This window comes from Cavia porcellus, unplaced genomic scaffold (genome assembly GCF_034190915.1).
Source record: "Cavia porcellus strain 051 isolate PalLab524CR breed Dunkin Hartley unplaced genomic scaffold, mCavPor4.1 scaffold_1, whole genome shotgun sequence".
NCBI lineage: Eukaryota > Metazoa > Chordata > Mammalia > Rodentia > Caviidae > Cavia > Cavia porcellus.
In genome coordinates, this window is record NW_026947484.1 from 73,771,646 (window position 1) to 73,785,236 (window position 13,591).

Genomic DNA, 13,591 nt, shown 5'->3' on the forward strand with positions numbered 1-13,591 from the left:
TTATGAGATTGGCATAGACAAAGTAATTGATCTCAATGGCTTATGTTCCAGCATGATTCAGAAATAATAGGAATGTCAAGTGAAAAAGAAACAGATATCAAGCATGCTGACTTCCAGTGTCCATTTTAGTTTTTTGTAATTTCATCTTATTTTTTTTCTAGAATATTCTGTACAAAGTATTAAAGTCTGATTCTTTTGTATGACTTTCTTAGAAGGACAGTAAGAAATCTTGAACAATTCTTGTGCAGATAAATAACGTTTATGATTTTTTGTTCAAAAACATTTTCAAACTGTTTTCTCACTTAACATTTATTGAGAGCCTACTATGTACATGGCTGACCTTAGCTCTCATGGATACTAAAACACAGATATGAACACACCAGAGGGTCACGTGTGCTTTAATAAAGACACTGAGGGTTCATATAACATAGAGGAGAACAGATTTAAGTGAGACATTCTCACAAGCGTCCCCTTAATGGACTAGTTTGTGCCAGTTATCCACAAAATGGTAATATAATCCATTTCTCTTCTTCTCTTTTTTCATCAAAATCTAGATCTAAACTGAAACTCTGCCTGGATGACAAGGAAAAAAGTAATATTTAGTTGTACTTTCTTTTGTATAACTCAACAAAGAAAAAGATTCAACTGAGAAGGATTGAAGGAAATTGGTAAAGGAGCCAGATTCTTTGAGCTGGCATGGTAGTGCCATGTGTCTGTGTGAATGCACATAGATACACACACTTTTTTTTTTGTAGCACTGAGAATTGAACCCAGGAAATGCTGAGCTGTACCCCCACCCTTTTTTTATTTTTTATTTGAAGCAGATCTTGCTAAGTAACCCCAAGGAACCTCGGACTGAACTCAAACTCCAGGTCTTCCTGCCGTCACCTCCCAAGCAGCTGGGAAACCCAGGCATAAACTGTTCTGCCTGCCTGTGGATATATATTATTACATTGAAATTATATTTAAATTCAATGTATTTATTTTATGCCAATAAATAATATTACATCTTATCATACTACTTAATAATATGTAACCAAGTATAAAACAAATGCATATAGCTTTATATATGCATATATATTTAAATTTTAACTTCAGGCTTAAAAATAGAATTGAGAACTTGACTCTTCAAACTACTCAATCACTAGTTATTTTTTTTGAAAGCTTGTTTTTGATGCCCTCAGTACTATGAAAATATGTGTAACTTTCCTCAAGGAATATGCTCTTCCTTAAGGAATGTGTACTTCCTTGAATTAGTATAGCTAATGACTTTCAATTGAATATTGGTTTCTGAGTTCTAAGAAAGTGAAAAGGGCTATAAGCTGGAGTAATGTAAAAAGTTCCACACAGCATTATTGCCATTTTTGACTCCGTGCAATGCATAAAATACAGATATATCACTGAGTTCCTGTATCGAAACCCCACAAGGCTAGAGAAGCACCATTTATTTAGGGAAATGCAGAATAAGATAAAATAATTTTGTCTGACAATTTGCTATTTAATCTCACAGTCCAGATGAGTGAATGAAGCATGGACTTAAATATATATATATATATATATATATATATATATATATATATTTATCTGAACTCACAACCTCCCGCTTGCCAGGCAAGCACTTGTGTGGACTTAAATATATATATATATATATATATATATATATATATATATATATATATATCTGGAGCTTAGAGAAGTAGGTACTGTGGAGGGAAAACATTTTATTGATCTAAATTGTCCTATTAGCTCGCTACATTGATTCCCTTTGCTTTAGAATTGCTCCACTACCAGCTCACTGGGAGAACATTTTTTGAACATGAACAGTAAACATCAGGAATGAGCTGGACCATTAATCCATTATTGTAGAGAAATACTTTTGAGAGAACCTACAACTTTCAAGAAGCCCATTGCTGACAGGTGAGAATTTTAAAGATCCTCTTACATTTGCTTAGCAAACTGTGGGCTATTGGTTTTATGGAGAACATTCACAGTAAGTCTGTCATTATCAAACTTCACACATGACAATCACCGGAAGAGCTTTAGAACCTGTAGTTTCCTCCTTAGCTCCTGATGTTGATGGACTTTGGGTGGCACCCAGGTAATCAGTTGGAACCAAAATCCTAGATAATTTCAATTGGAGCCATCCATGGGTCACATTTTTCAAAAATTCTGTTTTATGATTTAAAAATTAGATTTTTAATACTCCATCATGTTTTCAAAAATAGTCTCACCAGGGGCTGAGGATATAGCTCAGAGACACAAGCGCCTGCCTGGCAAGCGGGAGGTTGTGAGTTCAACCCCTGGTACCAAAAATAAATTAAATAGCCTTGCCAGTTTCTGTGTACTCTTCTTGCAAGTCATGGTACTGTAACAACAAGTACTTTGTACCTTCTGCTGCATTTGGTCCATGGAATCTACTGACTTGAAAAGTGTAATTTAGCAAGTACCACCCCATTTATTCATTTACCACAGCTGCACCTGGTTTTAAACATGTCAGACTTGAAATTCTTCCCCTAAGAGCAAACTGTACCGTAGGAACTTGCACTGTAACAGGACTGAGAGACCTACCTGGTAGTATTTTTCATTTACATGGATTTCACAAGAGCCCTTGGTCTACTTCTGCAAATCATTCTCTCACTATGGGCAAGGTATATATGGGAAAAGGTGTTTAAAAGTGAAGTAGTACTAGCTGACTGGGAAGGTTGCCTGCTCCGGAGACACAGTGATTAGGGCGAGGACTGGAAACTCATCCACCCCCCTACCCACCACACTCGCCTTTGACTTAGCAATTGTCATGGACAATCACTGGAGCCCAGCCTCCAGTACCAAATTTTTACTTTTTATAGCCCCTCTACTTTTTCTCAAATGAAATCTCAAGTAGAATTACAACCTATGAAGCAGACAAAATATAGTTTGCTTAGCTGAAAGCAAAAGGCTTAGATCTGCAATTCTCAGACTTTGCCTTGCCTCAGAATCACCCCAGGAGGCTCCTTTAAACAAATCACTAGAGCAGAGTTTTATGTGCAAGAGATCAATGGTACATCATGATGGTTATGATTAACAGCAGCATTGTCAGTCTGTGAACCTTCCCCTCCCCTCCCACTACCCAGCTAACCGATCCTCTCCCCTGCTTGCAAGCATTTCCTGTCATCTCAGGACTCCCTGTCTTACCATGAGAAGGATAAATATATTTCTTTACCCACTTCATTTCCCTCAGATTCTACAATATAGCCTTTCACTCATGAAAAACTTGTTGCAAAAGGGTTAAAATCTGCAAATACATTGAAAAATTAATCTCGATGAGGCACAGATAACAAAATGTCCCCATGTCTAATCCCTGTCCTTCAGAGAAAATGAATTTGTACCAGTCTGGCTATCATTAGAACCTGCAGCAATATAGTGAATTAATATCACAATCAGTTGTACTGTTAATGTTTGGAACGTTCGTAAAGATTCTACCCCAGATTTCCTCATCCAAGTCTCAGACGCTGATTATGGTCTACAGGATTCAAGAAAACTACATACAGCATTCCTATCTGCCATAAATCATTCTTCTGCCACAGCGAAACTACAAATGCATTAAAACAGAAAGCCAGGAATAACTCAAATCTGTATCACTTTTGTCTAGAAAGACCTTCACTTGGTTTCAATAAAACCTATATTTATTATCCTAATTGTTGACCGACCATCTGTCCTAGAACTGATATAGATGCTTATTATGTGTCCTGGGGATATTCAGCACAAATCGAATGTCCATCTATGAGTAGAAACCCTCAGGTCTTGAATAAGCAGTAAATAACTATACCTAATAAACACATGCTTGCCAAAATCATGTGTCTTGGAAACAGACCTAAAATGTAAGAATGGAATCTATAATCTTAGTACCTCTACCCCTCTTTGTAGTATATTTGGGATTTGATCACCTCTAGTGCAAGAATGGCAAGAAGTTTTCAACTTGAGTGCCAAATCAACTCGATTGGTGGTGGTTTCTAAAACTGTTTGAAAATAATTCTGAGACCACATCTGGGCATAGGAGAGAGTATGCTGTTGGAGATTAGCACAGTCAACTGAGGCAAAGGAAGGAATATACAGCCCATATGCTATGAATTTCTACACTGAAAGTTAGCATGGCTCTTGGAGATAGCCCCATATTTGGAAGATTACCAGACAGTCACCCACTAGTGCATTGAGTCATGAAACCAATGGGGAAAATAAAAATACTACCAGAAGTTACCTTAGAGAGATTGAGGTCCAAGGAAGCAGTCAATTTCTATCTGAACTGTTAGGTACACCCATGTTTAAATTCCCTGCTAATGTGAGCATTCCACACAGGCACAGTACACAGGAGATAAAGAGCAAGAAGCTCTTTACTGTGGGATACATTTGAATCTGGAGTGAATGATATTGTACCTGGTGATGGATAACATATAAAAATCTAAAAATAAATGCATCACAGAATACATAGTAAAAATTATATTCAGAGACAATTATATTTGCCCTACACATCCCAAAGTAGCAGAGGAAATCAGAAGGAATAATTTGAAAAGTTACTCTGAGAATTTATATTTACTCTCCTGCTTTCCCACTCCTCTGACTCTGACACCAACAGCATGCTTGCAAATATACAGTGTGCAATGTATGTATCATCGTTGCTCCCTGATTGCTGTGTTTAGAATTTTTGCTGTAGTTTTTTTCTTTTTCTTTTTATCCTTGAATTAAATGGATTTGAAGTGGGGGGGGGGCAGCAAATGTATTTAAGATTACCCAAGCAAAAGATCTAAATGCCTTCTTTCACAAACTATGAGATAGCCATGACTCCTAGCCCCCATTTTAAAAACGATGGCATTAAGGACAAAAAGTTATGTCCTTTGCTAAACATCTCACAGTTATGTAGAGTGCTCTTCCAGGGCAGGCTGAGGCTAGAACTGTGTTCTTAGCACTAACAACATTTTGCCTCCAAAAAGAAGGAACACAATGACAGGAGGTACAATTGCTGGCTCCAGAGCTGAGTTATTTCAGACAAAGAGGATGCTGCATTCGGCTTCCATCTTCTCTCACAAGCTAGTTAACGTCTCTGAATAAATGTTGAGCCGACATTGGAAGCACATCCAGTGAAAGAGCATCCCTGTTTTCCCTGCCCAGGGATTCCACATATCTCAGTCCAGCTCTGGTTCTGTCTTCTATGCTTTCATGCAGGGCCTAAAACAATAAAAAAAAAAAAAATCCTGACTCTCCCTCTTGCATGACTGTGGGCAGTATTTACTGATGGAATTTTGCTTGGAATGAGCTCAGAGGATGTGTTTTTTTCCTAACACTGTTGGCAGAAGAGCCCCCTGACCATGTGGCAGTCCCTGTGTTCTTTGGCAACATAACATGTTCTACTCTTGGGCACATTCATAATCAAAGGCAGAGGACGCAAGAAAAATTGCATAGACAGAGCCAGCCCTGTTTGGGATTTCATAGCTAAATATGTGCGAATCCCAGCCCAAGGTGGAGATCTGATGGCCCTTCCAGCCTCAAGAGTGGCACTATCCAATAGAACTTATCATGCTTATGAAATCAGTGTCTGATAGCCCCCAAGCACTGAAATTGTACTAAAACTTAAGAATTCTATTTCTTTGTAATTAAAGGTAAGTGACTCTATATGGCTAATAATGACTACATTGGATAGCATAATTCTTTTATTTCTGCAATTGGTTTCCACCAAACTGGGAATGCTCGCATGTCTGACTGATTTTCAATGGTAGTTGACATTGCTAGTTTCATTTTTTATTTAATATTTTTGTCCAACATTATGTATTCAGTCATTTGACAAATATTTTGATCATTACATTCTAAGCCCGTCATAGGCACAGGTGAAAACATACTAGTAAATCTAAAAGACAAAAATCCCCATTCTAATGGGGCTTATAAGACATTAAATGAACGTAACATGTACCATTTGAGAAGGTGACCTGCTATGGGAAAAATAGCAGAGTAAGGGGTCCAAATAAGGCAGCAGGGAAAAAGCTGTCAGCATCTTGGTTTGCACCATGGAAAGGAGAAAAGAGAATTTATGAGTAATGTCACGTGTAGACCATGTACAGTTCAAGGAGTTTACTGTCTAGGAATATCTTGGATCATTCCATTTTCTTACATGCCACATATAAAATTCATAGCACAGAACTTGTTTTATGTAGGTCCTTAATGCCTCTTTTATTGCTTTTAACCTTACCAGAGAATTCAACTACTGTTTCTTTTGAGACTTACATTTGTGCTTTGCTTTGCCACAGCTGGCTCCAATTTTAAAATGGGGAAGAGGGGGGAAAAATATCAACAGTGTAAGGGGTAGCACTGACAAAACTTGCCAGAGGACAAACTGTACCATATGAATAAATCTTGCCCTGCTCACAGCATTTCTCTAAGACCCTCTTCCTACTTCACATTACTGGGTGGATACTCAAGAAATCCCAGATGAATAATTTTTGAGATAGTCACTAAAGCAAGATCAAAGCTGCTCGTTCTCTTACAGGTCTTAGGTAACAAAGGACATTTGTATGTAAAGTTGCTCCTCAGCAAAATGTTTCTCAAAATAATCTTTCAGTCACCCTGTTTCTGTGTTCTGTTTGATCTTTCCCATTTTTCTAACTAGTGTTATTCTTTTAAAAAATAGTAATGTCAGTCAATTACAGTTAAGTGTGAGTTTAACATGAATCATCTCTTAGCCTAAGAGCTGCCTTAGGGCGTCTAATTGTTGAACAAAATAGCTACATGCCTTGTAATTATGGGCATTTGATAAAATGAAAGCATGACTCTGGGAAATCACACTTCTCATGCATACAATGTATACTATCCTATTTCAGGTATAAAGCAGAAGAAATCGCCACTTGTTTCCAATTATTCAAACAAACCACTAACTTTGCATTAACATGCAGAGTAGAGCTTATTCATTTAGATCAGTGTAAATCTTTATCAGAGATTCTTCCCTCCTGGTTCTTTTGTTTTCTAAGCCCAACTGTGACTCTTACCAGCTATACAATCTTAAGCGAGTTAGTTCACCTCTACAAGTCTCATATTCTTCTTCCATAAAATGGTTACTCTAAAGTTCTATCATTTCTTTATCCTGAGGCTTGAGTCCCTCAGCAAAATTTGATTAGAACCTTCCATAGAAAATACAGACTTTAGGAAATATCAGTCTTAAGCTTCAGGGAAGAGGTAGCAAAAGTTATCTAAGAGTAATGATTTCAGGGTATCATAGCATCTGAATGACCTTTCTGGTTCCTGCATGACCTTGTTGAAAGTAGTCCAGAGTGATGGGCTCTTCCCACTGACCTCCTGGTTAAATGGTTTTGTATCACATCCTTTTCTATCCATTCACAGACCTGTTTTATCCAGCACTTATAGAAACACTACTTGCATGTGTCTCTCTTCTTTTGAGGAGAGGGTCTCCTTCAGCTCATTTGCTTGTGCGGCTCTGGCTCTGAGTCAGCCATCACTGGGATTCCTTGCAGATATGAAAGATTCAAGAGAATTTAACAAAACCTGCCAACCATTCCATAGCTCTGTGCTAGCAATAGTAACAAGTCCTTTCCATACATGATCCTGTAATCTGAATACATCAACCTTGAAAGATGTACACTATCTCTATTGAAAAGATGATAAAGAGGATCAAGGAGATTGAACGATGTGGCTCAGGTTCCTTTGTTATTAAATAAATTGCACTGTGACCTAAGCACCATCTAATAGTCATTCCATCTTCTGCAGAAGACTACAAAACCAGTGTTACTCTTTCCTTGTATAGCATGGGATTAGCATGTAGCATATAGATGTATGTGGTGCTGACTTTTATGTAATGTAATTATTTCCAGTTGTCAAAACCACCACTATCTGTCTGAGGGAAATTACCTTGATATCAATGAAATTCTTAAAACCTTTAGTATTTTAGTAAGCAACACGTTACGCCCACACATTGTGGGGGAGATGAAAGTGGACTAAAACTGCAAAGCAATTCAGAGGGAAAACTACAGTAGGTTCTAGAAAGAGAAGTAACTACAGACATTGGAGTTGGGTGATCTATTCATTTCGGCACATTTAAAAAAAGATATGCAGATTGAAAGAATATTTCCTAGAAATAAATCTGATTAAAAGAAAGAGTAAGAAAATCAAATCATTGGGGTTCACACCTAATGCCACGTCTTTCGTTTTCCCAAGTAGGCCTCAGGTCTAGCACACCACGAAGACAGGAGCTTAGAAAAGGTCACTTACTTACCAGCTAACAAGCAGGCAGCTCTTCATTCACTCAGTCAATCCACAAATATTCTTCAGAATTAGAGGCAAAACAGAACCAAGAACTCTTCTAGAATTTAAGATACCCAAAGAATAAAGAACCAATCACTGATTCCAGGGCATCACAATCTACTAGAGGGAACACACATGCAATTATGTCAAATGTTTGCAATCATTAAGGGAATAATAATTGGGCTTTTTCACAGGAGGCAGAGTTAAACTGAAATTTAAATGATGACTTTTGAGTGATGAGTAGAAAGTTAGTCAAGCAATATACATGGCAAGTTCAAGGGCATAAGGAAACGCCAGGATCGAGTGGGCTTTGGAGGCTCAGTATTCACAGGATGCAGGGGAAAGAAGTAGCAGTGAGCCTGGCTGGGCAGAGAGAACATGGAGAAGTCTTAATGCTCTATGAAAGAGGAGATGTTCCGCTAGTGGCAGGAGACTATTGCAGGACTCTAACAAGGACATGACAGAATCACTCTTGTTTATAGGGCTACTCAATGGGCACCATGGGGAATGGTTATAAAGGATCAATAAGGTGTCTCCTGATACCTCCTGAGTAAGGTATGATGAGAACCCAACTCAAAATTGATAGGATATGAGTTAAATTGGCAAAGTATCTCAGAAAGTTAAACTGTTCTGTTAACTACTTTCTAACAGGAGTTATCAAAGCCAAAAAGTGATATTGTTTTACCTCACCTAAGAAAATCCACCAGGAAATAAAGAATCCAAGAAAGATATGGTTTTGGTGGTGACTTAACCTGATCACTAAAGGCTGGCACAAGTACTCACAGACCTTACTGGAGATATTAGAGATAGAATTTGGCAGGGACAGGGTATGATGACAGCATCCCAGGAAAACAGGCTCTGGCCAGGTTCCCTGGTCCAAAAGAAATACCAGGTGCCTACTAGGCGCCAAGTAAATGCAGAGAGGCAGCTGGGTCAAAAGTTAAAACTATTCAAAGTTTCTGTGCACAAATCAAGAATGATATTTTTAAAATATTTGTGAGTGGTTAGATTGTCATTTTTCAAGCATGATGGTAGTTCTCACAATAATTAGCTAAAGAGATGTGTAAAAGAGCAAAACGAGTGAGGCTTTTGACCACACACACACACACACACACACACACACACACACAAAGATTACTGCTTTGCCCTGTTGTCTGAGCCAAATCACTCAGCTGTCTCCACGAAGATAACTACCAATGTATTAGAATATAACTACCAATAACTACAAATGCATTCCTTCTCCAGAGTATAGCTACCAATAACCACCAATGCATTCCTTCTCCAGAGTATAGCTACCAATAACCACCAATGCATTCCTTCTCCAGAATTCAGGATGCTCTTAGTGACTTGTATGATTGATTTAAAGTAAGGAAATGGCATTCTGGGACGTCTGAGGCTAAGAGAGAAGACCTGCAGCTTCTTCCAACTCCTCTAAGTACTCTCTCTCAGAATCCTCTCTTTAGGAGAAAAGTCAGCTTCTGTGTAAGTTTATTTGCCCAGCAACCACTAGGGACAGGATAGTGCCAAGCTGATCCATAGCTCTTTCCACCAGCCAGAGCAGACGGTAGCTATGGAGCAAAACAACCATCTTGGGCATTACAACTCAGTAGATGACATGGAAAAGAACAGAGACCTTAGACATATAAGCCCACTGGAACCTTTGTGGGATTCTTTAGCCATTCCACCTACTCCAACTGAGGCATCAGGTATCATGGGACAGAGAAAAGTCATGCCTTATATGATTTAAAAATGACACAATAAATGCTGCTTTGCACCAAGTTTTGGGGTGTGTTATCTATTAACAGGTTACCAAAATATATGACATACAATCCTGTGGGTACCTTAATGCTAGAAATAAATACTATTCATCCTTCAATCCATAACTTAGTGTCTGATACATAAAAGGCATCAGCATAATTTGCTGAATGAACAACTCAATAAATGTGCAGATGTCTGCATGGATGTTAGCCAAGCTCCACTGTAACTGAGGTTCCCTAGATACATAAATCATTTCCCAAATATAAAAAAAGAATTGGTGGTGAAACAGTTGTGCTTCTGGTTTAAACCACTGGGCTTTCCAACAGACTGCTAAGCTCAGGAGATGTTCTGTGTGGTACACAGATGCCTTGACCATAGGTTATGCCACTTAATCCAAAGAAATACAAGTGATACTTCCTGAAAAGCATCACATGACAGGAACAACAGCAAACGTTTACATAGAATTTGCTCTGTGCCTGGCTCTTTTCTAAGCCCATTACAAAGATGAACTCATTTACCATACACAAGTTTATTTCTATTTTACTAAACAAAGAAAGATGTGAAAGCTAACTTTTGTGTGATCACAGAGTCAGTAAGTGACAGAGAACCCAGCCTGTTGGCCATGATGGCTTTTCGTAATAATGCTGTCCTGCCTCTTCAGGAAGAATCATGCTGTTACATATGGTCCCAGAGTTTCAGCATTTGGAAGGCAGTGGTAATTTTTAGCAAGAGGAGGGAGAGAAAAAGAGAGGGTGAGGAAGCAAAGAAAAATGCTATTCTCTATGCCCTTTGTCAAGACCTATAACTTTCCATTCCTTTTATAACTATTTAGTCATTTGCTTGGCTTCAAAGAAACAATCAAATTTCATTTTTTCTTTAGAGACTTAGAGATTCCATGGAAAATTCTTCTCAGTACCAAACTGTGATATTAATAGGTTTTTTATTTACATAAGTAAAAATTTGTATGCTGTGTCTAAAAAAACTAAAAGTATCTATAGGGATCACACAAAGGGTTCCTCTCTCAAAAACCATTAATTAACGTAAGATTAGCTCTGAGAGTCTCAATTCTAAATGCATTTCTAATTTTCAAATCTAGGAACAAAAATAGGATATTGGAGATAATTAAATGTATTCGGAGGATAATATTTCTACGTGTGGGTCGTATTACCAGCACTTGAATAGAATACTAATTGTAAACTGGGGGAGTTTCCTTGGTTATCCTGAGTTCTGCATAAACATTGACCTATTTTAAATTACTCCATGACTCATCTGAAAAGCTCCAGATCATAAATACGACATTAAAATGGAGACAAAAATGCCACACCATAGAGATTTTCCTCACTGACATTACTGTACTTGCTATCACCAAACCATCTAATTTAAAGTATACCAAAAATAACATTTGTGCATGTGGAGCCACAAATTAACAGTTTCCATAAATAGGACTGCTTTGTCAAGGACCCAAATCTACAACTGAAATTTCATGTGATACTATGACCATGTTCTTATGTCAGATTTCCAATCACTAGTCTAGTGCCACAAAAAGAAATCTAAAATGAATTCAACTCAAATTTTGCTTGTGATTAAATATCATGGTCAAATTTTTTAAATCCTTCCAATGTTTTAAAGAAAACAGTGGGAAGAATTAGAAAAAACAATAATATCTAGAAAGTAGGTTCCCAATATGACTGCCAAAAAAATAAGAAAGAACTAGAAACAACTAGAAGCTTCGCTCTGCTGTGAAGGGCTGATTGCCCCTGTCCTCTTTTACCAATTTCCCCTTATCTTCCCTAAACTTATTTCTTTCAGATGTTTTCTCTGTGTAGGAAAAGTATTAATGAGCTTAAACTTCAACTTACAATATAAATGATTAAGAAACAAAAAGATTCACTAGAACACCAAAAAAAGGTGCAACAAGGGTACAAAGGTAAAGTTAGCAGACTCACCTCAAACGTGGAGGTCACCAAGCTGTGTGACTTAGCAAAATCACTTGCCATCCTTAAACTGGCTGCCGCTCCTTCAAACTGGGATTTATACCTGCTTGCCTCATGGACCATTATGATATTATTTCCATAGTCCAGCGTGTGAATTGCTATGGATGTGTGAACATGTCCATGTCACATGTGATGTGGAACAGTATTGAAAAAGATGTTATTAAACTCTTTCTGCCAAAGGTACAAGGCCTCATCTCTGTTATTTCTTTGTTAAGTGAGAAATCTGCACACAGTGGAGAGTTGTTAAAGGCAGAGAAGCACCAAAACTGACATTTTCCTCTTGCTGTGCTCTTAGAATGTAAAAAAAAAAAAAAAAAAAAAAAAATTAAAACAGGAATGGCAGTTGATGTTTAACGTGTAACAGTGTTTTTGGATAGATGAAATTATCTTTGTTCCACTTAAATTGTCTTTGTTCCATCAACCACAGGCACCTCACACTATGGAATGACCAACCTATTTCTCATGTTCTATGCTTCTTATTGCTAAAGGATTTAGCCGAAGCCACCACCATGATGACTTGAGAAACTGGGCTCAAAAGTATAGGATTATTAGTGTCATTAACATCTGCTGACCTGTGAAAGCCATGACTAATTAAATTGCCCATATTTCTCGATTTTTACCAAGTGGCAGACTGATTGGAAGTGACAAACAGATCCCTGAAACAATTAATGACCTCAGGGAATTTGGATTTCATTACAGATGGTTGGCGATGGAATACAAATTTTGAGATGTGAAAATTAAACACCAGCATGTGAGTGATTAGAGCTATCAAATGGCTAAGTAGGAGTCTCTTGTTGACCACGTACATTTACGCACACTTGATATTGTGAAAAATCTCTAAACTAAATCCACCCACTGGAGTTACCTGCCAAGGAGAACGTGGGCCCAGGCAGCAGTGCTTTGCAAGAAAATTAGCTGGCAGCACACATGTGATTTCATTACCTTCTGGCTCAAATTCTTCTATATCTTCTCATTGGCTTAGTGATTAACTCCAGATATGTAGCATGATCTCCAAAATCCCCCCATCATCTCACCCCTATTCACCCTCTTTGCAGCCTCACTTTGTTTTTAATTTTTAGCATATGTTAGATTTCCGTTGCTGTCATGGATATTTTTGAAAGGTTTGTTCTGGCTCACAGATTTGGAGGTTTCTGTCTATGACCAGTTGGCCCCATTCCTCGGCACCTGGGTCAGCTCTTCATGGTGGGAGCAGGAAGCAAAGGAAAGTTGTTCACCTCCAATGGATGGATCAACCCACTGCTCACATCCCTCAATCCAATCACCTTCCACACAGGAGCATTTGGGAAAACATTCTAGATCTAAACCCTAACACCTTTTATCTTCTGCAAATCAGGCCTATTTGCCCCATTTTGTCTGCTCTTACCCCAGCCCACCACTTCCAACCCTCCTAATGTTTATTCACTCTTCAAGTCTAAGATAAAACATCCTCTTCTCTGAGGGGTCTTTCTAGATTGTCAGTCGCAAGCTTCTCAACTTCTTCCCCACTGACACTCATAGCTGAGCTGCTGGTACACGTTCTCCTCCACTGGCGTGCAACTCTG

At 38.2% G+C, this 13,591-nt stretch overlaps 1 protein-coding gene across 42 annotated transcripts in view; it reads left to right on the plus strand.

Annotated features, from left to right (window-relative positions):
• The window catches only part of Trpm3 (transient receptor potential cation channel subfamily M member 3), a 764,333-nt gene that overhangs the window by 569,926 nt on the left and 180,816 nt on the right, over positions 1-13,591 (plus strand). Inside the window, exon 9 of one of the 42 annotated variants that reach the window (XM_063250034.1) lies at positions 555-3,674. The exons of the other annotated variants lie outside the window; for them this stretch is intronic. Within the exon in view, the coding sequence (XP_063106104.1) occupies positions 555-603 (49 nt within the window). The 3' untranslated portion in view covers positions 604-3,674. Of the gene's footprint in view, positions 1-554; positions 3,675-13,591 lie in introns of those variants that run through there. 42 annotated transcript variants of the gene reach the window in all.